Below are 27,249 nucleotides of genomic sequence, written 5' to 3'. Positions count from 1 at the left end.
CCCATCTCCACCTCTTGTCTGGCGCGTCCATCTGTCCGTCAGCTGTGGCCTCGGGGGTCACCCCCCGGGTGACAGGTGGCTGAGCCCTCGTCCACCCCTGCTGGCCTCCTTGCTGCCAGTGTGCGTGCACCCCCGTGTGTCGTCTTGGCGTGGGGCGGGTCTGCACCCAGCCACCTTCCGGGAGCCCGGGACGCATGGGCCGGGTTTGTGTGCGCTGAACTGTCTGTGTCTGTCGATGGCGTGTCTTTAAAAATGGGTCTGCCGCTGCCCTTGGGCCGATGGGAGGCGCCTCCTTGGCCTTGTGGGGCGGCTCGCGAAACCTGGATGCAGGCCCGTTCAGGGCTCAGGTTGCAGAGAAGGAACCATCCTGTGGCTCGGTGGCCCCACGGCCCCCACCCACCCCGTGAGGGTTGATGGCCGCGGATGGGGCGTGCTGGCGGCCAGCGAGCACCCTTCCCGGGCTTCCCCGAGTGGCCTCCATTGTCCACCTGCTCTGAGCTCAGAGGCTGGGCCATCGGGGGCCCAGGCCGGTGCCATCCACAGGGCTGGGGGCTCCCCGGGCGTAGGGCAGCCCAGGACGGCATTGCGCCCTCACAGTGCCCCTCCCACACTAAAACCCCTCTTCTCTTTTTCAGGAATCCCTTCGCCAACGTCCAGCTGAAGCCGACAGTGACCAACGACAGGTCCGCCCCCCTCCTCAGCTGATGGCCAAGTCCCCACCGCTGCCCGCCAGGACCCTCCTGCCCCGCCCACACACACAACCTCTTTTGTAACAATCTGCGTGGTCCCCATTTGGAGAATTTTCTCCTTCACCTGCCTGGCTCTGCCCCCACCGGAGTCTGGCCTGGGCTGGACCCCGGCTGTTTTCGGAGGTGGCCCCTGGGCCATGGCTGAGGAGAGTGGGGCCGACAGTGGCCCCCGCTCGTGCAGGGAGGGACGCTCCACCAGCCCCACGTGTCTGGTCAATAAACAGGCTGCCCCACGTGTGCCCGCTCGTGCTCTGTCAGCCCCAGGGGGTGGGAGGCCTGGGACAGAGGACGTGGGAGAGGCCGCCACCATCTTCGGGGCGCAGATTTATTCTGAGCCCTCGACTGTGGCTCTCCTGGGCCCCGCTCCCCCTGGCAGTGCGGGGGGACCCCTCCATGCCCCCCGCACTCCTGTCCAGGGCTGGCTGCTGGCCCCCAGCTCTCTTCCCTGTCCCTGGAGTGAACAGCAGGCCCCACGGCCGGGGACGCCTCTGCGCCCCAGCTGCTTCGTGCAGAGATCCCCGTCGTTTGTATCTGTGGCTGAACTACAGCGCGGTGACTGGCCTTGGGGCCGGCCACCCCCAGCTGACAAGTTCCAGGCAGCAGTCCCCCCTCCCCGGCCCTAGAAGGAGGGCGGGCCCTGGAGCCCTGCTCTGCCCAAAGCCTGTCCCTACCCCTGGACCAGAAACAAAATGGGTCATGGGTGGGACACAGGCCTCTGGCCCCGCAGAAGCTGTGGCGACGGGCCCAGTGGGGTCGTAGAGCCCACGTTTGGGGTGGAGAAGCACAGAAGCCCTGGCTCCTCAGAAACCCTCTTACCTCACCCTTACCCTGCCCCGACCCCGTGCTCTGGAAAGGCCTTCGAAGGAGCTTCCCATGGGGGAAGGGGCCTGCAGACCCCCACCTCGTTCTTACCTAGTCAGCACCAACTAAAGAACAGGAAGAGAGGGCTGTTGGGGTCAGTCCCCTCCCCTGCTCTGTGCAGACCTCCACCGGAGGAGAGGTGCGGCCCAAGTCACTGTCCCCCTCCACCAGGGTGCAGCAAGGACGGCAGGGGGGGCGGGGGGGGGGGCAGGTGGGTAGGTGGCACCCTCCCGCACCCCACTGGCATTGGGCGGAAGGGACTACTGTGCCCTCCCAGGCAGAGCTGGCAGCCAGGCCCCACCCCAGCACCACCCCGCCTCCCCACCCCCGCCCAGGGATTTATGCGCAAACCCCAAAAGAAAACACACGCTTAGCATGAAGGCTTGTTTTCTTAGCTTGATTTCTTTTAAAAAACAAACAAAAAAGGAACAAGGAAATCATGGCACCAGCATCCGAAGCCTCAGACTAATGAAAACAAAAAACACAAACCCGAAACAAGTCCCCCACCCCCACCCCCAAAGCAACAGTAAATCTGACATGTCTTTGGCAACAATAACTTGAAATCACCCCGCCTCCATTTGCTCAGACAACAGCAGTTACAAAAATACTCCCTGTGCTGCCCAGCCCCCCACTTCCCTCCCACCCGCACCCCCACCCCTGCAAGCAGGGCCCCTGACGCGGATTGCGGGGGCTGCCGGGCCAGGCTGGCCAGCCGTGGGCACCTCTAGAACAGGTGTGGCCGGAAGCCCCCATCTTCTGGGCCGCCCGCCTTGCCCCACCTGCCCAGGCTCCAGCCGTGGACTCAGATGGGAGCTGGCCCAGACAGGGAGGGAGGGAGGGAGGGTGTGCGGGTCCAGCTGAGTCACCGAAGGGAAATACAGCCACAGACTCTGAGGTAAGGGTGGCTGGGGACACACAAGCCCAGGGTCCTCTTCTTGCAAACCCAGAGCCAGGCAGAAGGGGAGAAGGGGACAGAGAGAGGCCGTCCCAGCGGGCCTGTGTCGTTCACCACAGGAACTAGTGGGCAGGGTGTGCAAAGTCCTCCCCCACCCCCCCCCCACCCCGGCCAAGAGCCGGTCCCCTGGCCTCAGAAGCCAAGCAGCCCGCTAGCAGAGTCAGGGCAGACGGGCAGCTGTACGGAGGGAACCTGCTCAGGCCTGAGGCTAGAGGGCATCCTCAGCAGCTATCAACAAACCCGTGTCCAGGAGAAGTCCTGCCCCTCGGGCAGCCCAGGACTGGCGCACACGGCCGGAGGAGGCCTCTTGTCCCGCCCTGCTCCGGGGCGCTGCATGGGGCACCGAGGCTCTGGAAGCTGCTGACGACCACCAACACCGAGGTCTCCACTCTCGGTCACCATCTTCGCTGCTGCCTGGAGCAGGCCTGGCAGGAGCTCCAAGGGTGCCCGCCTGGGCCTCAAGCCTCTTTACAGCTGCCCCCGGCACCTGCTACAGGGCCTGGCAAACAGGCGTCACATGAGTGTTTGGAGAGACAGCGGGGACAGAGATGCCTGAGAGGGCCCTGCCCTCTGGGGACAGCCGACAGAGTCCCCTGCCCCAGCACTCCCCCCTGACCTCCACCCTTGGCCTAGGGACCAATGACCACTGGGGCTGCCCCCCTCGGGCCCCTTCACCGCAATGGGTCTGCCTATCCGTCTAGGTGGGAGCCGGACCCTTTCTCTTTCCACCACCTCACCAGGGCTCAGGCGCAACAAAGCTCATCCAACAAAGGAAATGCCCCGGCTCTTCCCCAGACGGACGGAGCCTGCCTGGGGACAGAGAGATCTCATTTCCCGGGTGGGCTTTCAGGGAAGGCTGGCAGGAATGCAAAAGAACTTGTCAGGCACATGGCGGGGGTCAACCTGGCAGGGACGAGCCCGCCTGGTCGGAGGCTGACCGAGGAATGGAGCCTGGAGGGAGGGGTGAGCTGGGCACATTAGCCACAGTCATTTGTGTCTCCAGACAAGAGCCATCGGGTCTGATATGTGCCAGGTCAGGGGGAGAGGGGCAGGCAGCGGATGAAGCACATCATGGGGGGGGGGGGGGGGGAAGGGGCTGGGAAGGTCGTGATGCGAGAGGCTGCTGCCGGTTTGGGGGACTAGGGTCAGGCAGAGGGCGAAGTGGGGGGCGCTCAGTGTCCAGCCTGGTGCCTCCAGAGAAGGGAGAAGAGGGCGAGGCCCAAGGGCCAGGCGGCATCCCATCTAGGCACCCAGAGAGGTGCTGGGCCAGCCGGGGGCGGGACACTGCATCTCCCCAGAAGGCAGAGAGGCGAGGCCGAGGCCAAGGTGGCCAGGACAGACGGGCCTGGGCGTGACCCCGCCTCTCCCAGCCTCAGTTTCCCCATCTGAAAACTGAGCTTGTCCAGAGCCTCGGCCCCTAGCAGGTAACCTCCCGGCCGCCCTCTCCACTGTCCCGACTCCGTGTCCCCCCTCCCGCCAGCCCCGCCGCAGCCTCACCTCCCACGGATCCGGCGTCCGAGTCGGAGACGTGCGTAATGGAGAAGCGGGACGCGGGCGCAGGCGACACGGTGAAGCGCGAGAAGGGGCCGGGTGCGGTCTGCTTGGGGGGCGCGGCGGGAGCGGGCCGGGCGGCCTCCGGGGCCGGCGTCGGCGGGAAGCCGTCGTCCCACGCGAGCCCTCCACCTGCAGGCCGGCCGCCCGGTCACTCGCGTGGCGTGGTCCCGCCCACCCGCGACGTCACGCAGACCCACCCACCCTGACGTCACGGCCCACCCGGCGGCCCCGCCCCCGCCGCGCCCAGCGCCCCGCTCACCCTCTTCCGCCGCGGAGCCGTCGGGGGAGCGGTCTGCCCGCCGCGGCCGGCCGGGGGCGCTGGGGGAGCGGGGGCCGCCCGCCAGGAACGCGGGGGACGACTCCTTGGCTCCAGGGAAGGGTTCCCCGAGCTCCCGGGTGGGGCTTTCCTGGAGGAGCAGAGCAGCACGTGGCTCCCGCGCCAGCAGCGGCCACGCCCACGGCCTCCCGTCCCGCGCGGGAGGGGGGGAGGGTGCGGGAGGGGACCCTCACCCCCGCGCAGAGCCCGGGGCCGGCCGCGCACCTGGTCGAAGAGGTAGACGGTGACGTCGTCGAAGAAGGACACGGCTTTCTTCTTGCGCTCCAGGTCCTCGCAGAAGGCCTCCGACAACAGGCTGGGTATCTTGAGCAGACTGCGCAGGTTGCGCGCGCTCTGGCTCTCGGCCACCACCACCGGCACGGGAGGCGCCTCCTCCTCGCTCTCCTCGCTGGGCTCCTGGATGCTGTAGCAGCGGAGCTCTTCATCCGACTCATCGCTCTCCTCGCTGTCCTCCTCTTCCTCCTCCGAGCGGCCCTCCGGGGCTGCGGGCAGTCCCGGCAGGGCCAGGCAGAGTGGGGTCCTGGGGGCACCCGGGCTCCCTGTCCGTTCCGGCTGGGCGGGTCCGGACGGCAGTACTGGGGCCTCCTGGAGCTCAGGGAGGTGGCTCTCTGAGCTCAGCGGGACCGGGGTCAGCAGGAAAATCTTGGAACCCCCGGGGCTGGGCACTGGAGGCCCTTGGGCAGGGCCCTGGGGCCAGGGAGGGTCCGGTCTGGGGCCCTCCGGGCATGTACTTGGCCCTGGAGAAAAGTCCTCAGGCAGCAGCGGCAGCACCTCTCTGGGACCAGTGCCTCGCGTCCCCCCAGCCACACCAGACTCAGGGGAGGGCTGTGCGGCCCGCAGCCCAGAGCTCTCCAGGTCCAGCTCTAGCCTGGAGGTCAAGTCACCTCCTCCCTTCTCCTGGGGGCCCGAAGTGCAGTCAGGCTCTGTATCCAGGTCCGAAAAGTAGGCTGAGTCACGGTAGGGGTTCTTCTGGCCAAGGCCACCAAGAGAGGTGGAGAGCTGAGTCTCGGGCCCAGGGCTCTCCTCCTCGGAGACCAGCTCCCCACAGGCCTCGGGCTCACATGGCTCGTGTGCCTCCTTGAGCACAAACTCAGGGGACTCGTAGTTCTCTGTGTCATAGCCACTGTCCAGGGCTCGGGGCTGCCCGCCGGGAGTGCCGATACCTGATGGGCTGAAGGCCTCGCAGCCACCACCATCACCGGCTGAAGGTGGGATATCCAGGGAGTCCCCAGAGTCGGGGGTCCCCGCCTGCTTCTGCAAAGAGCGGAAGGCCAGAGTCACGTCTGGCTTCCCGGCCAGTGGACCGTCGCTGGACAAATCAGCGAAGACACCAGAAGTGGCCTCTGTCATGTCCTCTTCCTCACTGACTGGCGCCCCCGGCTCAGGGGAAACCCGGTAGCTGTCTGGGGTCTGGGCTGCCTCAGTGGCAGTCTCCCAGCTGCCAGCAGGCGTGGGCAAGGCGGGCAGGGTGTCGAGGGCACTGGCCGCCTCGGCAGGAAGCAGGGCTCCCTCTTGGGATGGGGCTGGGACAGAGGGAAGGGGTAGCTGAGGTCTGGCAGAGCCCTCAGCTTCCTCAGCAAGCCTGGGCTCCATCTGGGGGCTGTCAGCCTGGCTAATGGCTGCCCGTGTCCGGGAGGATGTCACCAGGCAGATGGCCGGTGCCAGGCCCTCAGCAGGACACAGACGAGGAAGGCCAAAGCAGCGGCCCAGCTCCTGGCCAGAGGAGGCCCCCTTTGACCCAAGGAGAGGCTCTGTGGGGTCCTCTAGGGCCAGGGGAGCGCCTAGCTCAGGGGCAGCCCGTAAGGTGTGCTCTGGGCCAGGGCAGCAGCCCATGCAGCCAGCCACGTGTCCCGGGTCCCAGGCGCCTGGTGCTCGGCTGCCACTGTTGTTGTTGGCGGACACGTTGGAGCTCCAGTGTCTGGGCTGGGCGGCCCTGCAGGCCTCGGTGGCCCCCATCTCCTCCCTGCCCGAGGGGGACGTGCCCACTGGGTCCTCCAAGAAGGGTGGGCAGAAGGCAGCTGTGCCCCAGTCGGCGTCCTCCTCCCTGGGCTCCGCCAGCACGAGGGTCCCGGGTGAAGGCGAGCTCAGAGGACAGGACGGTTCCCGGGCACAGCTCCCATGCAGGTAGTAGTCACAGCGGCCCCAGGACCCCTCGGGGGGCGGCACATGGCCCAGCAGGGGCTCCATGGCCAACGAGGCGGCCGCGCTGCCCTCCGAGTCCTTGTCCTGGTCACCACCATCGGGGAGCAGGTCCACGGCATGGGGGCTGAGGGTGCAGCCGGCGCAGTCAGGGTCGTGGCCGGCGGCGGGCGTCGGCTCCTCCAGCCGGATGAAGTACTCGCTGCCCACCGAGGGGCTGTGCGCGCTGAGCACAGGCACCACGCCCGGGGGCGCACCGTCAGCGGCACACAGCTCCTGCAGGCAAGCGGTGCGGCTAGGGCTCGCTGCAGCCCCGGGGGGTGGGAAGGCCTCGGCGCCGCGGCCCGCTTCCCACTTGTACTCGAAGTTGAGGCCGCGACTCGTCTCGGTCACCGTCAGCACGTCGTCCCCGTCCGCGTGGAAGCCGTCGCCTGCGAACTGCTCCAGCAGCGGGAAGGACGAGGCGGAGGCCAGCTCGCCCGCGCCCCCCAGAGCCAGGCCTGCCAGCCCAGGGCCTGCGCCACCCCCGCCCGGCCGCAGCGAGCGCCAGCGCCGCTCAAATTCTTCCTCCGCCTCAGTGGCGCCCTTGGCACAGAGGTAGGACAGCAGCAGGTGCACCTCCTCGGCCGTGGGCCGCTGTTCAGGCTGCAGCCAGCAGAACTGCATCACCTCGTACCTGCGGGCAGGGAGGCCTGGGGCTCAGCCCCTGCCCAGGGGTCCCTGCCCACCCCGCACCCGGGGCACCGCCCTGCCAGGACCCCACTTCCCTGCAGAAGAGCAGATCGGCCCTCCGCGCGAAAAGTCTGGGGGCCTCTCCTCGTACTCAGAGTTCTCCAAGGACGTTGAAGAGAACTTCCAAGCTCATTACAAGAGCACCAGCTCTCCCAAGGTGGGCCCAGAGGTTTGGGGGCCGAAGCACTTTTCCGTGAGTGCACCACCCCCCACCCCCGCCCCGGCTGCAGGTGAGTTTGAGTTTTGGTTGAAAAGGCTCCTTTCTTTGTGGGCTCAGGATGGGGCCTGGAGGGGAGAGCCAGCGGGGGCTGGAAACCCAGGCGCTCACACTCAGAGCACCCTCCGTGGTCTTGACCTTCCTACGGGGACACACTGCCCAGCCTGGCGTCACAGGGTCCTCACCAGCGGTCAGACAGCGTCAGCTGCAGCTGGGGCTTGGGGAGCTTCAGCTGCTGCTCCCGGACTGCGTAGGCCAGCACCTGCCGGTCGGAGTGGTGGGGGTAGGGCTGTGCGCCCAGCTCAAAGAGCTCCCAGATGGTCACGCCCAGGGACCTGCGGAGGCAAGGACCATCAGAGGGGGCCGGCGTGGCTGGCCACGGCAAGGCTGCGTGGGATCTCAGAGCCGTGGGCACCACAGGGCAGCTCCTGTCACCACCCCAGCGTCCTAAGGACAGCACTTTTCTTCAGTTAACTGGCAGGACATGCCACCCGGCCAGGCCCAAGCCTGTGTCCAGGGCACCTGGGCAAATAAAAACCACACTGGTCTTTCCACAAACTCAAGTCTATTCCTTTGTGTGCTCGTTCCCTTGCTGCGGTGAAGGCCAGACACTGTTCCGGGGGTGGGGGTGGGGGCCTGGAGAAGCTTCCAGCCCTTGGGTGCCACTGGGGGCTAGAACGAGGGAGGGGCGAGTCTAGGTGTGCCCCAGCCCGGCAGGAGTGGGCCCGGGGGACAGGCAGGGCTCTGAGAAGGCGACTGGGTTCCTTCTGGTATACTTCCCCCAGCTCCTTGGGGCCCCGGGCCGTCCCGGGAGACCGGGAACCTGAGGAACAGAACAAAGCTGGCAACAAAGAAGTCAGGGGGCCCGGCCCAGAACCATCTAAGAGACCCCAGTCAGCGTGCGGCAGGGTAGGCAGGTTGGGGAGATCGGTGATGGAACGGAGTGGCTGATGGGCTGCAGTTAAGTGACTCAGGGATGCTCAGGAGGGAGGGTGGGTCTGTGGATCCAGGCCCTGAGGGCTCGCTAGGAGCAGAGGGAGGACAGGCAGGCCCGGGGAGTGGGGGTTGGGGGAGGGGCTGGTCAGGCACAGGGATCCCCACAGAGGAGCGTCTGGAGGCTGCAGGACTGAGTCTGTGCCCCACTTGGTGCAGGTGCTGAGGATGGGCGGTGCCTCCACACGGCGGTCGTGGGAGATCACCGGCCCCTCCACGGAGGGCACTCGGCACCTGCTGCCGCTCCCAGCGGGCCTTCCAACCTGCACGCTCGCTCTAACCCTGATGTCTGTGGGCGTCAGCGGGGCCTGGGGTGGGGCGGGGCCATGGGCCACTGGCACCGGGAAGCGACAGGTGGCCCAGCAGCCCCACCTCCTACAGGGTGACGAAGTGGGACAGAGAAGCATGTCACCGCACGTATGGCTCTCCTGGCCCTCATCCCCTCCAGCACGGGGCGGGAGAGGACTCGACCCGCTGGAGCCTGCGGGCCCTGGGCCCTGGCCTGGCAGCCGTGAGCTGTGATGGCGGGGGACAGAACGAGGGCGGGCACTGAGTGCGGGGGGGGGCACGCCCCGGCCGCGCCCCCGGGACCCCCGCTCACCACACGTTGCTGGCCTTGGTCTGGTCCACCACCAGCAGGTTACAGTGCACCTCGTCCACCAGCTCGGGCGCGATCCAGCGCAGCGGTACCCACAGCTGGTCGGCAGTCACAAAGTAGTCTTCCTGCAGGTGCGGGGCCCAGGGTCACCCCAGGGTGCTGGGCGGCCGGCCCTGACCCCACCCCCACCCCCACCCCCCGCGCGGCCCCGCCTGCTTACTCTGTATTTGCCGTGGGACAGGCCGTAGTCGCCGATTTTCACCGTCAGGTCGGCCGCGAGCAGGCAGTTCCTGAGGGCCAGGTCACTGGAGGGCGGGAGGGCAGAAGGGCGGGGGTCAGCGGCAGCGCCGGGCTGGGGGCACTCGGGGCGCTGAGGGGCCAGCCCGCTTGTGGCCAAGGGCATCGCCGCGAGCCGGTGGGAAGGGGCGTCTGAGAGGCGGCCCATCCACCCGCTGCCCCGAGCCCCGGGTCCCTCACCCAGCACGGGGCTCCCCGGGGCGTCCACGTGGACAGGGCCTCGAATGTTACAATGCAGACGAGGAAAGCGAGGCCCAGAAAGGGCCGGGGCGGGCCACAGGGCCCTCGTGAAGGCACTGCCCCGCCGTTACCGGACCCCTCTCCTGACCCCAGCGGCTCAACGTCTGCTGACCCGTCCCGGGCACGAGCCAGCCAGGGCCACTGCAGGCTTCCTTCCCGCCCGCTACGCCCTCACCCTCAGCTCCCCAGGAGGCGGGCAGCGGCAGGGAAACTGAGGTCCCGAGTGTCCCAGGGGATCCTGCCCCTGCCCTGCTCGCACAGGGCTGGGCACCGTTTCCGGCCCAGGGCAAGGTGGGTGCAGGGAGTGACCGCCTGCGGCCCCATCGGTACCCCCACCGGGTGGCCTTGGGCTGCGGGCTTCTGCCCTGCCCGCTGAGTGGCCACAGGGGGTCTGGGGGCACAAGGCACTGGGGCAAGCATGGGGCCAGCGCGCGTCCACCAGGGCCACAGACAGGCCTGCGCCCGTCGGCCGTGCGGGGGCCTGGGGCTGGGCGGGCCCGGCGGGCAGGTCAGGAGGCTGGCAGCTGCCCTCTTCAACAAAATCACTGATGCTGGAGTTGTATGTGTCATCACTCAGCACCGGGATATTGTTGGGGAGGACGGCCCGTGCGGAGTCCGGGAGCACCGGGATATTGTTGGGGAGGACGGCCCGGGCAGAGTCCGGGAGCACCAGGATATTGTTGGGGAGGACGGCCTGGGCAGAGTCCGGGAGCACCGGGATATTGTTGGGGAGGACGGCCCGGGCGGAGTCCGGGAGCACCGGCACATTGTTGGGGAGGACGGCCTGGGCGGAGTCCGGGAGCACCAGCACATTGTAGGGGAGGGCGGCCCGTGCGGAGTCCGGGAGCACCGGGACACTGTTGGGGAGGACGGCCTGGGCGGAGTCCGGGAGCACCAGCACATTGTAGGGGAGGGCGGCCCGTGCGGAGTCCGGGAGCACCGGGATATTGTTGGGGAGGACGGCCTGGGCGGAGTCCGGGAGCACCGGGATATTGTTGGGGAGGACGGCCCGTGCGGAGTCCGGGAGCACCGGGATATTGTTGGGGAGGACGGCCTGGGCAGAGTCCGGGAGCACCGGGATATTGTTGGGGAGGACGGCCCGGGCGGAGTCCGGGAGCACCGGCACATTGTTGGGGAGGACGGCCCGGGCAGAGTCCGGGAGCACCAGGATATTGTTGGGGAGGACGGCCTGGGCAGAGTCCGGGAGCACCAGCACATTGTTGGGGAGGACGGCCCGTGCGGAGTCCGGGAGCACCAGGATATTGTTGGGGAGGACGGCCTGGGCAGAGTCCGGGAGCACCAGCACATTGTTGGGGAGGACGGCCCGTGCGGAGTCCGGGAGCACCAGCACATTGTAGGGGAGGGCGGCCCGTGCGGAGTCCGGGAGCACCGGGACATTGTTGGGGAGGACGGCCTGGGCAGAGTCCGGGAGCACCAGCACATTGTAGGGGAGGGCGGCCCGTGCGGAGTCCGGGAGCACCGGGACATTGTTGGGGAGGACGGCCTGGGCAGAGTCCGGGGCTGGGGGTTGCCGCTTGACTGTTACCACTTCTTCTGGGCACATCCTCCTACGCTGGGCACCCTGGCCCACCCCTCCGACTTCCAGGACCAGGGAGGGAAGCAGGACAGAGCCATCCCCCCCCCCCCCCCACCGGGGTCTAAGGGAGACAGAGGCCAGCAGGGCCAGTGTGGTGGCTCTGACCCCCTGGAGACAGAGGATGGGCCTTGGGCCCCCCCGGGTGCTGCCCAGGCCGGCCGGCCCCCCTGCAGAAGCAAGCATCCACCTCCCCACACCCTCTCTGGTGGTTTTTCTTTAACCAGATTCCTTGGCACAATGGTCCCTAGAGGCTGAAGCCCCGAGGCAGGGGCAGAGGCCGCACAGAGAGCTCAGGGGGACCCCCCGGAGAGCCGCCAGCCCCGCACCCCCTCACCTGTGCACATAGTTGTTGCGATGCAGGTGCAGGACGCCACAGGCCACCTCGCAGGCCATGCGCTGCAGGGTCAGGGGATCGGGCGCCATGGACTCCGCCAGCCGGCAGCTTCGCAGGTAGCCCTTGAGGTCCCCCTGCCGAGAGGGGCAGCACTGTCACCGCCCAGCCCTCCGCCCAGCCCCTCCCGCCCGGGGCCTGCGGACTACGTGGGGGTGCAGCTACCCAGAGGAGCCACCAAACCCGCCCCCTAGTGGCCGGCTCTCAGTAGGACAACCCCACAGTCAGAGGGGGCTTTCCCCACTGTCCCTGCAGACCCAGGCAACCCTGCGGGGCCGGGAGGACCACGTCCCGTGTGCAGACTATCAGGGCCCATAGGCTCGCCACCTCACTGCTGGCAAGCGGCACACAGGCCATCTGATCAGTGACGCCCAGCCGGGTGCGAACACAGGGCAGGCGACCGGAGGGTCAGCTGGCAAATCCCTGAGGAGGGCCCAGCTGTGCTGGGGGAGCCCCGGGGGGTCACGGCTACCGCCAGGGGTCCAGAAACCAGACAGTGGGGGCCTGCACGCTGCAGGGACCCATGTGTGCCGAGGGCCGCTCAGAGCAGGTGCAGAGCTGTCTGGGGGGAAGGGGCCCTGGGGGCATCGTGCAGGCAGTCACGGGCGGGAGAACACGCCGGTGAGGTAAGCGGGACTCGGGAAACTGGCTCAACTCAGCAGGACAGGCGGCTGGGCCCGCCCCAGACCCAGCAGCCACCCTCCTAGTGACCTGGAGCCCCCCTCCCCTCTGCAGGTGCCTCTGCCCCAGAGAGCCCACCTCCGGGGGAACATACGGGAGGGTGAGGAGGGGTCCCCAGCTCAGCAAAGCCTCCTCTGTGGGGAGGCTGAGCCCTCCTAAACATCCTGGACAGAAGCTCGGGGCGGAGGGGCTGGAGGGCCAGGCAGCGGGGACTCACCATGGGGCAGAACTCCATCACCAGCAGGTAGGGGGTCACCTCCGCGCACTGCGCCAGGCACTGAAGCAGATTGCTGTGCTGCAGGGCCCTGCGGGAGCCAACAGGCTGCCCCCCTGACTCGAACTCAGGGCAGGAGGGGGCGGGCGGGCGGGGAAGGGGGCTGGCTCTGCAGGGGTGGGGGAGGAGCAGGGACAGCACAGAGCTCGGCTTTGTCCACGGGGGCCCGGCGCCCCGTGCCCCCAGCCCCCCCCTCCCCGCCCCAGCCGGCCCCGGGGGCCGCCCACCTGTAGGGCTGAGCCTCCTCCAGGAACTGCGTCTGCTCCTGCACGCTGGCGCTGGCCTTCAACTCCTTCACCACCACCTGGGTGCTGCTGATGCCCGAGTTCACCTCCCCCAGGAACACCTGTGGGGGCGGGGGCGTCACCACGGCCCCCCGGGCTCTGCCTCCAGTCCCTGCTCTTCCTCTCTCCCCTTGAACCCGAGCCCGGAAGCCTCGTTACGCTCATCTGCAAAAGGGCTTCTGGGCCCCTCCTGGGTGGACCCTCCCAGCTGAAACATTTGCTCTTGGTGGTCACCCCAAGCCCCCCAGCTGTCCTCAGCTCTCTGGGGGTCTGCAGGGAGGAAGAGGGACCTGTTGCTGCCCCACCCGGGCTGGGGATCAGGGAGAAGCCAGGACTGAGACGCTGCCCCCCCCCACCCCCGCCTCTCAGAAGTACCTCCCGGCATCTGACAGCAGGGCTCCCCCCCCCCGCCGGGAGGGGACCCCAGGGCTGGGGTGGCTCCCAGGAGAAGCAGGCCTCCACCCTGCCCCTCTGCCTGCCAGGGGAGAGAGGGGCCCACGGGGTCAGCCCCTCTCCCCCACCCCACCCCAGGGTCAGCAACTCACCTTCCCGAACCAGCCGTGGCCAACCTCCTCCAGGTACAAGAGGCTGTGACGGCCCAGGTCTGTGGACTTGAGCAGCTGCACTATAACAGGGTGGGGGTGGGGGTGGGGGGCTCAGGGACCCCAGCTCAGGCAGTCACTGCCCCGATCTTCCCTCACCCGGCGGCCCCTTCAGGGGTTGTCCACTTGGCCTTTTCTGGGGAGCTGCCCTGAGACCCCCAGAGCCGGGGCTGCAGCTGGGGGCCGCCACCAAGAACAGGGTGCCTGCCTCCCAGGGGAGCTGCAGACCTCCAAGTCACGTCCGGGCATCTTTCTCCTGGGTCTGCAAAGGCTGTGCCCCTAGGCCACCGGGACGAGCCAGGCTGAAGACAGCAGGGCCTGGAGCCAGGACGGGCTCACAGGCAATGCCAGGCAGGCAGTGTGGCCGGGGCCCAGCCCGTGGGGAGGAGGGCCCCGGAGCAGCCCGTCCCCTCACCCCTGCCACAGGCTGGCATTCCAGCACCAGGCACACCAAAGGCTCCTTTGTTGGGGTCTGCTTGGCACAGCCCTGTACGGAGCACACAGGGCCCATTCTCCTACAGGCTGTGCTGGGTGAGGTCAGTAGGGAGGAAGGGTCAGTGGGGGCCCCAGAGGAAGGGCCAGGGCTGCTGAACCCACTCGTGCCCTGTGCCCCAAGGGATTCCCCGAATTCTGCTCCCACGCCAGCTGTCCTGAGGGCCCAGGGGACAGGGCTGGGCCTGGGATGCCAGGAGAGCCTCGGGGGTGGGGGGCTGCTCCCAGGGAATATTGACCTTGATGCTGAGCAGAAGTGAGGGTGGGGGTTGCACGGGCCCCGAGTCTCGGGGCTCCCGGGCCCCAGCCTGCGGGCTCCTCCACATTCTCCAGGTCCAGGTGATACCTGTTACTCAGGGTTTTAGCCCTTGACCCCGGCATCACCTGAAGTCTCTCCCGTCCCCAGGGACAGGGAACCCTACAGAACTACACGTGAGCTACAGAAATGGAGAAAGCCGGCGGTGGCCGCTCGCTCCTACGCCCCGGCCCCCCACCCTCGGGGACAGTCCCCTGAGGGGTGGGAGAAGCCAAGTCTCAAAGATTCTTCAAGGTCCCCGACACTGCTTGCAGGTGACAGGCCCAGGCATGGGGGGGAAGGGAGTGTCCCCTAGGATGACCCTTGGCTCCCCCACCAGTTACAGTGTCTAGGGTCAGCACAGGCTCAGAGGGCCCCACGGTCACCCAGGAAGGTCGGGGGGGCCTCCTACAGCAGGGTGTCTACCTTCAGGGTTTCATGGGGTGTTGATTTGGGCCAGTCAACAGATGTGCACATGCCTTTGAGCCCCAGGCCCTGGCTCCTGCCTGACTCCGGCTCGGAGGGGTGGAGGTGGTGATACCCATGGAACCCTGGGCCCTCGGGCTGAGGACCCAGACCAGTGCCTTGGGGGCCCGCAGCCCTTGATGAAGTCTGGGCTTCAGGGTCACGGGCCTGGGAAGGTGTGGAACAGAGCGGGTGGGGTGGGCTAGCTCATGACCACAGCAACAGGCTGTCCCCTTCCCCCCCCCACCCCCACCCCGGGGCCTGACAGCCTTCCCAAGGTGCCCCTGGAGGAGCTGGGGTGGGCACCGGCCTTGCCTAGGAGGCTCCAGGGAGACGACTTGAGATCAGGCTGCCATGGAACCCAATGAAGCCAGGGACCGTCTCCCACCCCAGGCTCCAGACACACTTGGGGGCTTCCACAGGGACGGCCTCCAGCAGGCAGGTTCAAAGCCCAGCTTGGATGCTGACCTATAACCTCGCAAGCTCGGGCCCACATCGGCCCTGTGGGTGGTCACCCTGGTGGGGAGACCCCAGGGTGGGGAACAAACAGGAGGCCAGGCAAGGAAGCTACTATGGGAGGAGGCCCCTGCCTGCACCTGCCCCACCCCCAAGGCCTGAGTAAAAGGCCCATTCACAGCCCCGCCCACAGAGGGAGCCCCAAAGAGCCCCTCCTCCCCGAGTGGGTGGGCCCCACCCACTGGGCACAATGGGGCCCATGTGCCGGCGTGGCCAGCCGGAGCTGAGGGGGTGGTCTGGGGTCAAGCGTCCAGGGACAGCAGAGGAGCCCCTCCTCCCTGCACACGGGCAGCCCATCCCAGGACCAGGGCAACAGGTCCCTCAACCCCGTGGCCACCCCTTCGCACAGCAGCCCCCAGGTGGGGAGCTGGCCGGCAGGCTGACCCAGGCCTGCCCGTGGCGCCCCCGGTCCCAGCAGAAGGGGGCACACGCCAGCCCTTTGCCACCCCCGCCCGGGGGGGGGGGGGGGACACCGGCTGCTGAGGCCCGAGTCGCACCTTCTGCACACCAGCTGGGCCTACTGGGGGGCTCACTCACCTGAGCGCCCCGGCTGCTTGGCCATGGGCAGGGAGACCTCGGTGAGTGGCAGGACGTACACGTCTGGCCCGTTCGGAGCCCCTGAGGCAGGGGAGCCCTGTGCCGAGAAGCCTGCTGCGTACTCTTCCCCCTCGGCATTCTCAAACTCCTGCAGCGGTAGGTGGGCGCCAGGCTCGCGGGGAGCGCCAGGACTCCCAGGGACGAGGGCAGGGCAGGGCAGGGGAGGGGACGGTCACAGGGCACAGGGCAGGCTCAGAAAGGACGGAGCTCTCACCTCCTCTGGACCTGGGGGTGGAGCGGGCTGGGGGCCTGACCTAGAGTTGGGGCACCTGCCGGCTGCCCCTTGGACCCCTCCTCTCGCTCCTCAGGGCAGAGGACACGCGGCCTTCCGAGCCCCTCCCCCTCCAGGGGACCAGGGACACCAGCTGCCCAGAGGGCCAGAGGGCTGCTGTTTGTGTTGGTTGGTTGGTTGGTTGTGAGGAAAACCAGCCTCCCAAGGCCAGAGTCTCAAGCCTGGGGGGCCATGAGCCCCAGGGCAGCAGCGCCTGGCCCAGCCCGGTCCACCCCGACCAGCGACCAGCGACCAGCGGGGGGCGGCGGTGGAGCCAGAGACAGGAGACCGAGAGGCTGAGGCCAGCTGCCCCTGCCCATCCAGTCAGCCCCCCACCCCTCCCGCCGACTCCTCTGTCTGCCACCCCTCCCCACTGCAGCCCGAGCCCCGCCCAGCCTGTGAACTCAACCTCAAGGTTAGGGCTGGAGAGTGGGGACAGGATGGGGATGGGGGGGACCTCACCACCCACCCCCCCCCCGCCCCAGTGGAGGGGCATCTAAGTGCCCCTACCCCTTCCAGACAAAGAGCCTTCCTGAGTGCCCAGAGCAGGGAGCCCACCCCCACCCTCCACCCCCAGGCCAGGCACCCTGCCACCTTCCTCAGCCGTCCCCCTGGACCTTGACCCAGGTGGGCCTTTACCCGCTCCCAGGGCTCCTTAAGAGCCTGGCCTGGGCAGCCCGGGGCTGGGCCCCACCTGGCTGGCTGCTATTTTGAAATGCCGCTGCTGCACCTCTCTATGGGGGAGACCCCTCCCCCCAGGTCCAGAGCACATTCCAGAGGAGAGCCAAAGTCTCAGAAACCCAGAGCCTGATGCAAAACAACTCCTACTGAAACAACAGCAACTCTCCTCCCTGGAGCCCACAACCGGACTGCCCAGGTGGGGAAACTGAGGCCTGGAGGGCCCCACCCATATGGACAGGCAGCTGGACTTGGAGCCAGGGGGCCTAGGTTTCTCCCTCAGTGCTGCGTGACCCCAGGACCCTCCTTTCCCCTGGTCTCTGTGTTCTCAGCTTCCAGGGGTGACTGGAGACCCCCTGCTGGTGTCCCTGTGGGCCAGCCCCTGTCCTGGCCCAGAGAGGACAGAACATCGGGGGCAGGGGGAAGGGGCCGGTGCCTGCGACGACCCCCCTGCCCAGGGCCCTCAAGACCACCCTCGGGGCCCTGGGATACTGCAGCTGTAGGCCCACACACCCCACCGGGGCCTGGCCCAGCCCATACCTGATGGTGCTGCCCGACAGCCCGCTGGATGGTTCCGGCACAGCGGGCAATCAAGTAGGACAGTGTGAGCATCGCTGCCCGGCCCCTTCTCCCAGCAAGCTCCACGGGGGTGCCCAGCCCTGGGCCCCCAGAGACCAGGCAGGAGCCCCCGGTGTAGGCAGGCCCTCCCACCAACACGTACTGGGGCTGGAATGTTCTGGGCACCATGTTCTCCAGGAGGTGAGGAGGGCAAGGGTAGGAGGGGCCGAGGCTGGTCCTTGTTTGGGGCCTTGTTCTCACAGTACCCTGAGGAGGGGCTGACCTATACAAGGCTCCCCCGCCCCCCACCCCCCATGACCTCACGGCTCTGGCCCCAGGATCCTGCCTGGCCCAGATGCTGGGTGCCCGCAGGTCAGGGAGACCGTCTAGCCAGGGCAGGGTGCAAGGAGCCACAGCCCTGCCACGGAGGCACTGAGGGGCCTGGAAGGGTGGCCTCTGTAACAGGCAAGTTCCTCGTCCTCACCAGGCAGGTGGGCAGCTCCTGCGGGCCCCCACTCCGTGACATGCCATACCGGGGGGGGGGGCGCTATTTCTCTAAAACGGGGTGTGGGCCACTTGGTGTGGACACTGATGGGTGCCACAGGACGGCCCCTCCCCTCCCCAACTCGCCAGGCCCAGGAATCCGACCTCCAGCCCAGGGCAGGGGGTGAATGACCACAGCCCAGCCCACTATTTGCTAAGTTGGCAGGAACTCGACCCATGTGGGCGGGGTGGGGGGGGCAGCAGGGAGCCTCTGCTTGGGGTTCTCAACTGCCAGCTTCTCCCCCTGGTCCTCCCCGCTCAGAGCTGCAACCAGACATGGCGGGGTGGGGGGGACAGCTCTCCAGGGGGTACCCCTCAGTCATCATCCTCAGGAGGGGGCCCCAGAATTCAGCCCAGGACCCTTGGGAATGTAACTCTGGGGAGCGGCCGTAGTGAAGACGGGGCCGTACATTTAGCTGATGCTCCGTGAGTAGCAACGACCACTACCTCTGTGCACGGTCACCCTGATTTCTGGCTCCGGCACACGATCCCCACCTTGTGGGGTAGAAGATGCCCCAGGTCCGGCTGGCAAGGTGGTTTTGGTGCAGGGAAAGCGTGTCTGGGTGGCTTTGGTTTCCTGTTGTCGGTTCGAATGAGCAGGAACTTGAGGACCGCTGGGCCAAGAGCCCTCCTCCTCCACTGGGGAGTCAGGGGCGTCTGGGGAAGCGAGCCCCCTCCCACACCGGCTCAGGAGCCCCCCGTGAGCCCTTGCAAGGCCCATCCTCACTGTCCCAGAGTGCCCAACCCATGTGCGGCACTGAGTGGCCTGGCCCTGAGCTGGGACATGCCCACACAGAGGGGGTCCAAAATGGGGGAGACAGTGGGCTGGCCTCCACGGCCCTCCTGTAGGCAGCCCCCCAGGGGAGGGAGGCTCAGTGCCGAGTGGGCACAAGAGAGCCCAACCCTTGGGATCCCGTCCGCATCCCCTTGGGCCCCCGGCCCTCACCTTGAACCCGATGCCACCCTTCTTACAGCACAGACAGGCCAGCATGAGGGCAATGACAGTGAAGAGCCCGGAGAAGGACACGGCCACCACAGCCAGGGAGGACGACCAGGAGAGCTCACTGAGGGGGGCGCCGTCTGCCGAGGAAGAGGGGGTCACGGGGCAGCCTCCAAGGCTCCGGCCCCCCAGGCTCACCCTGTCCCTCCAGGTGCACCCAGGGCCCAGCCAAGCCCCTGACTCCCCAGCCCGCCCTGACCCTTGCTCTGAGACCTGCCACCCACAGGCACAGCCGCGGGGCTCAGGGCAGAGCGGCCGCCGTGGCCCGGAGCCTGCAGTTCCCCGGACGGCCACTGGGTGCCGCTGCGGCCTCACTCAGAGAACACGGAGCCGGTAAAGCGGCTGGAGCCTTTCCCAGGTCCCAACTGTGGGGGTCACGGACGCCCCTCCACGAGGCCAGGGTCTCGGGGCTGTGGGAAACTGCCCTCCACGTATCTTCCAGACTTTGGTCACCCCACCTCCCCTCTCCGGAGCCTGCCCCAGGGGCTGTCATGCCCCCAAAGCTACGAGGACAGCACCCGCCAACACTGCGGGACCCCAAGGGCAGGGAGGGACCCTCAGGGCGCGCTGTGCGGGAGAGGTGTGGGGGCAGCCACGTGCCAGGCTCTGTGCCGCTGGGGGCCAGAGCCATGAGCCAGGCCCGTCTGGCCTCTGAGGCACAGGGACCCCCCTGCCCCGAGAAGGTGGCGCTACAGCCGTGGGGCAGCAGAGTCCCCCCATGTGGCTTGGCCTTTCCAAGTCACCCTCTTGCTGAAGCACCCAGTTTCTGTCCTGGGAACAGCAGTGACCCCTCGTTCTGCAGCACCTGGTCCACAAGGGCCCCTTCATGGCTAGCCCTCACCAGATGGGGAACCTGACGTGCCAGGATAGCATCACGTGCCCCCCCAACACATACAGGTGGCCCCCAAGCCAGGGCTCTGAGCTGCCCCCATCCCCCCCCCCCCCAAGCTCTGCTCATCTGGTGTCCACGGGCCAGCACGGCAGGGCCAGCCCAGGCGTCCCCCAGACAGAGGCGGGCACGGCAGGCCTGCCCCTCCTGTCCTGTCACACTGCACCCCCTTCCCCCAAAGACCTCTGTCTGTCCATCCCCGATTTGGCCCCTGGAGGTTTTCTGCCCCCAATTCCTCTGCACACACCAAGCATCCCCACCCCTCAGCCCCCAGTGGCCGATCCCCCAACCTGCCACCCAGCCCAGCCCACCTGGCATCCCGAGCCCATCAGTTCAGGTCAGATCCAGTCTCAGCAGGGCCTCGGGGGTCCCAAATGGTCACTGAGGTGGCCCTCAGGCCTGACCCCGATGGACAGGAAGAAACGAAGGCTCCGTGAAAGTGAGGAGCCTGCCTAGGGTGGCAGAGCTGACCTCCGACTGACGTGCCCCTGTCCCCGTGCCTTCTGTGCCGACATAGGAACCCAAGCTAACGTGGCATCTGGGAGGGCTGCCCGGAGGCAGTGTGAGCCTGAGGGCCTGGAAAGATGGCGAGCACAGCCTAGACTCCCGCTCAGGTCTCCAAGCTCATTCCCCACACCCACACAGGAGATAGAGGGGCCCAGGGAGCAGGGGCCGGGCAGGGCCAGAGAGCCAGGAGGATGGGGCCACCGTGGCAGGGGAAACCGGCCGGGCCTGCACCAGGAGGAAACCTGCGTGGAGGGCAGCCACAGGCCGTGTCCCGGTGCCCCAGGGGTGCAAAGCGGACACCCTCCCAGGGCCTCTGCAGGCCAAGTCGGGTGTGCGTGTTGAAAGTCGTGCACTGGGCTCCAACACTTGATAGCACACGGCCCACAGGCGCTGGCCGGTGGCGTTTCCTCCCGGGGCTGGAGATCCCGCACCCCCCAGGGAGCAGCCAGAGCCCTCAAGGCCGCTCCACTGCCATGGGGACCCACTGGGCACCCAGCACGCTCTTCTCCAGATGCCCCCACCTGCACACGCAATCCTGCACCTCCCTCTCCTGGCTGCTCCTGCAGCCCGGGGCAGGGCTTCCGGCCCGCTGGGTCCTTGAGGAAGACAGCAGGCACCCTGGTCCAACAGCCACCCACCCGGCAGGGCTGCACAGGCTGCTGCGGGGCACAACTACCTCAGGAAGCCCAGCTTCAGCCTCCACCCTCAGCCTCCACCCTCAGCCTCCACCCTCAGCCTCCACCCTCAGCCTCCACCTTCAGCCTCCACCCTCAGCCTCCACCCTCAGCCTCCACCCTCAGCCTCCACCCTCAGCCTCCACCCTCAGCCTCCACCCTCAGCCTCCACCCTCAGCCTCCACCTTCAGCCTCCACCCTCAGCCTCCACCCTCAGCCTCCACCCTCAGCCTCCACCCTCAGCCTCCACCCTCAGCCTCCACCCTCAGCCTCCACCTTCAGCCTCCACCCTCAGCCTCCACCCTCAGCCTCCACCCTCAGCCTCCACCCTCAGCCTCCACCCTCAGCCTCCACCTTCAGCCTCCACCCTCAGCCTCCACCCTCAGCCTCCACCCTCAGCCTCCACCCTCAGCCTCCACCCTCAGCCTCCACCTTCAGCCTCCACCCTCAGCCTCCACCCTCAGCCTCCACCCTCAGCCTCCACCCTCAGCCTCCACCCTCAGCCTCCACCCTCAGCCTCCACCTTCAGCCTCCACCCTCAGCCTCCACCCTCAGCCTCCACCCTCAGCCTCCACCCTCAGCCTCCACCCTCAGCCTCCACCTTCAGCCTCCACCCTCAGCCTCCACCCTCAGCCTCCACCTTCAGCCTCCACCCTCAGCCTCCACCCTCAGCCTCCACCCTCAGCCTCCACCTTCAGCCTCCACCCTCAGCCTCCACCCTCAGCCTCCACCCTCAGCCTCCACCCTCAGCCTCCACCTTCAGCCTCCACCCTCAGCCTCCACCCTCAGCCTCCACCCTCAGCCTCCACCCTCAGCCTCCACCCTCAGCCTCCACCTTCAGCCTCCACCCTCAGCCTCCACCCTCAGCCTCCACCTTCAGCCTCCACCCTCAGCCTCCACCCTCAGCCTCCACCCTCAGCCTCCACCTTCAGCCTCCACCCTCAGCCTCCACCCTCAGCCTCCACCCTCAGCCTCCACCCTCAGCCTCCACCCTCAGCCTCCACCCTCAGCCTCCACCTTCAGCCTCCACCCTCAGCCTCCACCCTCAGCCTCCACCCTCAGCCTCCACCCTCAGCCTCCACCCTCAGCCTCCACCCTCAGCCTCCACCCTCAGCCTCCCCTCTGTGTGCAGAACTAGGGGCAGGGAGCAAGCTCACTGAAAACAGGGTTGGAACACTGCAGGGCCTGTGGGTGGCCGGAAGCACAGGTCGAACCGTGGGCCCAAACCCCTTGAGGGGCGGCTACAGCCTGGGGGCAGCTGTAGGAGGTGGGGGTGGGTAGGGGCGGGGGTGGTTCTAGAGGAAAACCCCAGGGGGGCCTCCTAAAAGCAGCAGCTAGAGCCCTCCCTGCCACCTTCAGTGCCCTGCGGGCTGAGCAGGTCACAGTTGGGGCATAAAAGGGGCTTTTCTGTTGTCATTAAGGTCCTGCTGTAAGCACGTGAACCTACACTGAAGGGACCACAGAGTATGGCTCCTTCACGTGAAGACACGAGACGTCAAAGCCAACACGTCCAGGAAATGGACACGCCCGTGAGAAGGGACAGCAAAAGCTACCGCGCACACAGCAGGCACCGTGTCATCGCGGGCGCTGGCTCTGCCGACCAGAACCGGCCAGCATCCCGGCCACCCTGTCCCGGTCCCGCCTCTGCACATGCCCTCCTGCAGGGGCCGTTTATGGCACTGGACCGTCTTTTGCCAGTTACATATTTTTTTTAATGTTTGTTTATTTTTGATATGACGCGAGAGACAGTGCAAGCAGCGGAGGGGCAGACAGAGGGAGACACAGAATCCGAAGCAGGCTCCGGGCTTCGAGCTGTCAGCCCAGAGCCCGACGCGAGGCTCGAACCCACGAACCGCGAGACCATGACCCGAGCCGGAGTCGGACGCTCAACCAAATGAGCCACTCAGGCACCCCGCCAGTTACGTTTAAGAAAACATTTCCATCCACTGCAGAAGCAACACAGAAAGTGAGGCAGAGACCCCAGGTCCTGTCACCGTCCACGGGTCAGCCTCCACCCTGCCCCGAACGGGACGCCTCCTCGATGGCCTGGTGGCCCGGGCACCACGGTCCAGCGCAGCCGGGGCTTTCCCAGAGGAGGCACTGCATTCTGGAAAACTGTACAGCCGCGTTTAGGAGCAGTGCCTCACATTTATGGGGCACCTGCTGTGTACCGAGGTCTCCCTTCCAGGTTGCGAAGGGGACAGAGCATTTCTCGGGAGCTGGGCGGGAGAAGGGCAAGGCACAGGTCAGAACAGAACCAGGTGCCGGGCTGGGCTTCCCGTAAAAGGAAAATGTGACCTGTTTCTGCCATCAGGTGGGGACAGGTGTCTGGGCGGGACTGTCACATGACCTAGATCACCGCCCCCACCACCAGTCCTCTGTCAGCGAGTCCTGTGACCCTAAGGGGGATGAAACTCTAACCTGGTGACAGAAGCTACAACAAGCAGAGAGAGGGGGTGGCCGTGTGTCTGTGGCTGATGACACGTGGAAAAGTGGTGACTGTCACCAGCACGCACGCGCTGCTGCGGGATGATGCGGGGAGCCAGGGCCTGAAGGGACAGCCCGGAGCCAGGCCGGCCGGCCAGAAGACCCCACACAGAACACAGGCGATGGCGGGATGGAGGGGCCGTGCAGGGGAAGAGCCACGTCCCCACACACCGCAGTAACTTCAAACTGACATCTGGAAGTCAAATCACAGCACCGGAGAAGAAAAGAGGGAGACACCAGGCTTCTTGGTGGAAAAGAATGTTTAAGCTAAGAGCAATGGAGGGAATCACAAAATATCGATGGGTTTCGCTCCATAAAAACGTATGTTCCATAAAAGCCCCAAATTCAAGGCGCATGGCAAACCAGGAAAAACGATTTACAGAACACCTGTCACAAGACTGGCAGCATTACTCTACAGGGCCCACCATCAGTGAAAATAAAAAAAAAAAAAATACGTTAAGACCCCATAACACAAACAAACAGACTAAGCAAAGCCTGCAAGGAAACGATCAGCCTGGTCCGTAATCAAAGAGACACAACTCGAAACACGAAGTCCGCTTCCGGCCTGAGCGAGTTCCCAGAACCCCCCGTCCTGGCTGAAGCCAGGGCACCAGAACCAGCCGCCAGGCTCCCCGTGCGAGAATCGGAGAATCAACTGGAAAGCGGTTCAGAGATGTGGGTGCAGCTCCTTGGGGACCGAGCTTCTCGTTGGCCAAGTGATTCCTTGTCTGGGAATTTATTTATTTTTTAATGTTGATTTATTTGGGTGGGAGGGGCAGACAGAGAGAGGGGGACAGAAGATCCCAAGCAGGCTCCACACTGTCAGCACAGAGCCCCGTGCGGGGCTCGAGCTCACGAACCGAGAGATCAGGACCTGAGCTGAAGTCAGACGCTCAACCGACTGAGCCACCCAGGCGCCCCCACCTTGTCTGGGAATTTCAGCCAAGAGACTAACCCGGAGGGCGCACAAGTCCTGAATAAATGAACGGAGGAATGAGAGCGCTGACTCCGAAGACAGACACACGTCCCACGCATTCGCTACGGTGACGGTTCTAAGAATAACAAAAATGTCGCAAAAGTCCACCAGTGAGGAAGGATTGAACAAAACGGTGTATCTGCAAAGGAGCCAGAGAAAGTGAGTTGAAGAAGTTTTCAAAGTGGAAATCTCAACGTGACGCTACTCAGAAGAAGGAAGACACACAAGGACACGGTTGGGCGCCGGGCAAGTGTCCGTCACGTGACTGTGCGGCCAAGGGGTCGTGGGGCCCCCCAGACCAAGCGTGAGGTCTCCCGAGGGCCAACCGTCAACGGGCGTGGTTGAGTCTATGTCAGTCACACGTCGATAAGGTTGAAAGCAAGAGGCAGGACTGCTCCTAAATCCAGGTCACCGTTGTGTTAAAAAAAAAAAAAAAAAAATTCACCTGGAAGAAAATCTCTCAAACCGTGAGCGGTGCCCGTCTGGGGCGGCAGAACCCGCGTACCGCCTGCTCGTTGCTGGCACATTCCATACGGCCGCTGCCGAGCACTCGGTCTCTAGAATCTAGTGTGTGTCATCTCCTGTAATTATCACTCACAACCCATCGTTCCGTCTGGAAAGACCCCCACGGCCGCAGAGCACGCAGAACAGGGCCCCGGCGTCACCGAGTCCTGGGCTCGGCCCCCCACACCCTGTCCAAACTTGGGGGAGCCACGTGGCCAGAGGTCAGTGAGGTCTCCCCCGGGAATGATGGGGACACAGAAGGAAGGTGGAGGTGGCCTTAATCAGGCAAGAGAAGGGGCAGCGACCCTGGTTCCGTCCTCAAGTCCGTGGACTCACTCCAGGGACTTGAGTTTTGGCCACGCCGGCATCGTACAGAAGGGACGTGGGCTGAGCCGCGTTCTGGGCCCCGGGGCGGCCCTCCCGCACCTGCCCCTCTCAGCACCCACCTGGCTGTCCCGGCCTGGACCCTCCTCCCCAGCCCCGCCCAGGCCGCCAGGCCGCTGACACAGCAGCCACCAGCACAGCCAGGACCCTGTCCAACCTTCAGGGGTCTGAAGCTTCCAGGCCGTTCCTCACCCAGGCGGGCGCCATCTCCAAAAGCACGACCCACCAATGGCCCCTCTGAGCCATCCACGCTGAGCCCCACTTGCCCACGGGCTTGGCGTGAGGGGACATCCCTGGGGGCCTGAGACACAGGCAGTACTCGGGCGCCATGCTGAAGGAGCGAGGGCGGGGCCCGTCAACCCTCCAACCTCGACGCCACGTGCCTCGGTTTCCCCAGTCTCCTCTGGAGAGGCCACCCCCTGCTGTCCACCTGGCATCTGCTCTGAAGGGTAAGTGAGCAGTCTGACCACTAAGATGCCATGATTTTTGTTTAATTTTTGTTTATTTTATTCTGAGGGGGGGAGAGAGAGAGAGAGAGAACTCGTGGGGGAGGGGCAGAGCAAGGGGGACAAGGCAGAGCCCGACATGGATCTCGAACTCTCAACCCATGAGATCGTGACCTGAGCCAGGGGCAGATGCTCAGCCAGCTGAGCCCCCCAGGCGCCCGATGCCATGATTTTTTAACGGGAAGTAAGTGTCGTGAGGCCCCACAGGTGTGGAGTCTCCAGAGCAGCAGAAAACAGGGGGTGTTTGCCAGGGGCCATGCGACGGGGAGTGGCTGCTGGTGGCTCGTTGTGTCGTTACGGGGTGAGGAGAATGTTCTGGAACCAGAGGGGTGGGTGCACGACACTGGGCACTAAATACCCTGCATCGCTCACTTCCAGACGGTCCCCTTTACGTTACGTGAGCTTCACCTCGATTTCAAAGTGTCCAGAGAGCACTCAGACGCCCGTGGAGGCCAGGTCAAGGGTCACGTCCACAACAGAGAGTACTGTCCATCGAGGCCTGATGCCCTCTGCTGCTCGCACCACGGAGAGCTCACTCCCCAGCAGGAGCAGCCGAGGGGTCCCCAGCCCAGCCCAGTGCGCCCCGGGCTCCTCACGTGGCGTGCCCAGGCTGCCCAGCCCACGGGGACTCCAGCGCGGGGATCAGCCGCAGGCCCGGGGCGGGGCCTCGGCCGGGCGTCTGAGGACATCCTGGCACCAGTCCCCCTGCCCCCATGCCCGGTGACGCAAACGGGGTCCTGCACAGGAAGGAACCACAGCCAGGAGGGCGTTCTGCTGAGTTAACAGGATGAGGCAAGTGAACAGTGTTAAGGGTGGCAGTTTGCGTGCCCAGGGTGTCAGGGGCCAACGTCCCAGGGAGGCCCCACTGACCCCATCGTCTGCCCCTGACACCCCCATCTCCCAGCCCCCTGCCGAAGCAAGCAGGAGTCAGCAGGATTCTGGGGTTCCAGGGGCGGGGGGGTGGCCGGCAGGAGAGGTCCCCACCCCCACCAGCCGTCCTGGGAGCAGAGCCAGTGCTGGGGGTGGAGGGGGCAGAGGTTCTCCACGAAGGTTGGTCTGTGGGCCCAGACGTGGAAGTTTTCCCTAGAGGAACGGAATTCTGGAGCGGGGACACGGGCGCCCTCCACCAGGTCTGGGCCCTCATGTGGCCGGGTGCCTCCCAGGGGGACCCAGGCTCATGTGTTTCCTCCCTTCTTCCCCCAGATTTCAGAGATCAGCGGGAAGGATGACAGAACGGACCGGGGATTGAAACCAGAGCTCCCACTTGTCTGTAAGGGGGGCTGCGGGCTGCCGGGGTGGGAGTGGCAGCCAGAGACACACGCGGGCCCCCCCGGGACGAAAGCCACACCTGCAGGAGACACCCCACAAGAGCCGGGACTGCATCCAGAACCGTCACGCACGGCCCC

The 27,249-nt window shown here is 66.3% G+C and overlaps 2 protein-coding genes and 2 long non-coding RNA genes across 14 annotated transcripts in view; 2 read left to right on the top strand and 2 right to left on the bottom strand.

The window, feature by feature from the left end:
* The window catches only part of BAIAP2 (BAR/IMD domain containing adaptor protein 2), a 62,919-nt gene extending 61,936 nt beyond the window's left edge, over positions 1 to 983 (top strand). For all 4 annotated transcript variants that reach the window (XR_009255009.1, XM_058703944.1, XM_058703947.1 and 1 more), the window contains one exon: positions 636 to 983. Coding sequence is in view for 1 of the 4 variants with exons in the window: in XM_058703944.1 (XP_058559927.1) it covers positions 636 to 705 (70 nt within the window). In the remaining 3 variants the exon portion in view is untranslated. The remainder of the gene's footprint in view (positions 1 to 635) is intronic.
* Positions 984 to 1,993: 1,010 nt separating this feature from the next.
* AATK (apoptosis associated tyrosine kinase) overlaps positions 1,994 to 27,249 on the bottom strand; it is a 33,970-nt gene continuing 8,714 nt past the window's right edge. For 2 of the 8 annotated variants that reach the window (XM_058703927.1, XM_058703928.1), the window contains exons 2-14: positions 18,863 to 18,996; positions 15,807 to 15,954; positions 13,445 to 13,524; positions 12,843 to 12,961; positions 12,559 to 12,724; positions 11,604 to 11,737; positions 9,356 to 9,440; positions 9,139 to 9,260; positions 7,730 to 7,879; positions 4,661 to 7,271; positions 4,379 to 4,526; positions 4,063 to 4,248; positions 1,994 to 3,064 (exon numbers count right to left, since the gene is read on the bottom strand). In XM_058703927.1, coding sequence (XP_058559910.1) covers positions 3,024 to 3,064; positions 4,063 to 4,248; positions 4,379 to 4,526; positions 4,661 to 7,271; positions 7,730 to 7,879; positions 9,139 to 9,260; positions 9,356 to 9,440; positions 11,604 to 11,737; positions 12,559 to 12,724; positions 12,843 to 12,961; positions 13,445 to 13,524; positions 15,807 to 15,954; positions 18,863 to 18,996 — 4,124 coding nt within the window. In that variant the 3' untranslated portion in view covers positions 1,994 to 3,023. Of the gene's footprint in view, positions 3,065 to 4,062; positions 4,249 to 4,378; positions 4,527 to 4,660; positions 7,272 to 7,729; positions 7,880 to 9,138; positions 9,261 to 9,355; positions 9,441 to 11,603; positions 11,738 to 12,558; positions 12,725 to 12,842; positions 12,962 to 13,444; positions 13,525 to 15,806; positions 15,955 to 17,355; positions 18,604 to 18,862; positions 18,997 to 27,249 lie in introns of those variants that run through there. The other 6 variants (XM_058703932.1, XM_058703933.1, XM_058703930.1 and 3 more) reach the window with 5 other exon arrangements.
* LOC131497563 (uncharacterized) lies at positions 18,996 to 22,709 on the top strand. The gene is made up of 3 exons (XR_009255013.1): positions 18,996 to 19,249; positions 20,323 to 20,419; positions 22,408 to 22,709. It is a non-coding gene; the product is annotated as an uncharacterized LOC131497563 (long non-coding RNA).
* Positions 24,875 to 25,603, bottom strand: LOC131497564 (uncharacterized). Its single transcript, XR_009255014.1, has 2 exons — positions 25,495 to 25,603; positions 24,875 to 25,150 (listed from the first exon to the last, which is right to left on the bottom strand). It is a non-coding gene; the product is annotated as an uncharacterized LOC131497564 (long non-coding RNA).

The sequence above is a fragment of the Neofelis nebulosa genome, chromosome 16 (assembly GCF_028018385.1).
Source record: "Neofelis nebulosa isolate mNeoNeb1 chromosome 16, mNeoNeb1.pri, whole genome shotgun sequence".
In the NCBI taxonomy this organism is placed as follows: Eukaryota; Metazoa; Chordata; class Mammalia; order Carnivora; family Felidae; genus Neofelis; species Neofelis nebulosa.
This window is presented reverse-complemented; position numbering and strand designations above follow the sequence as displayed.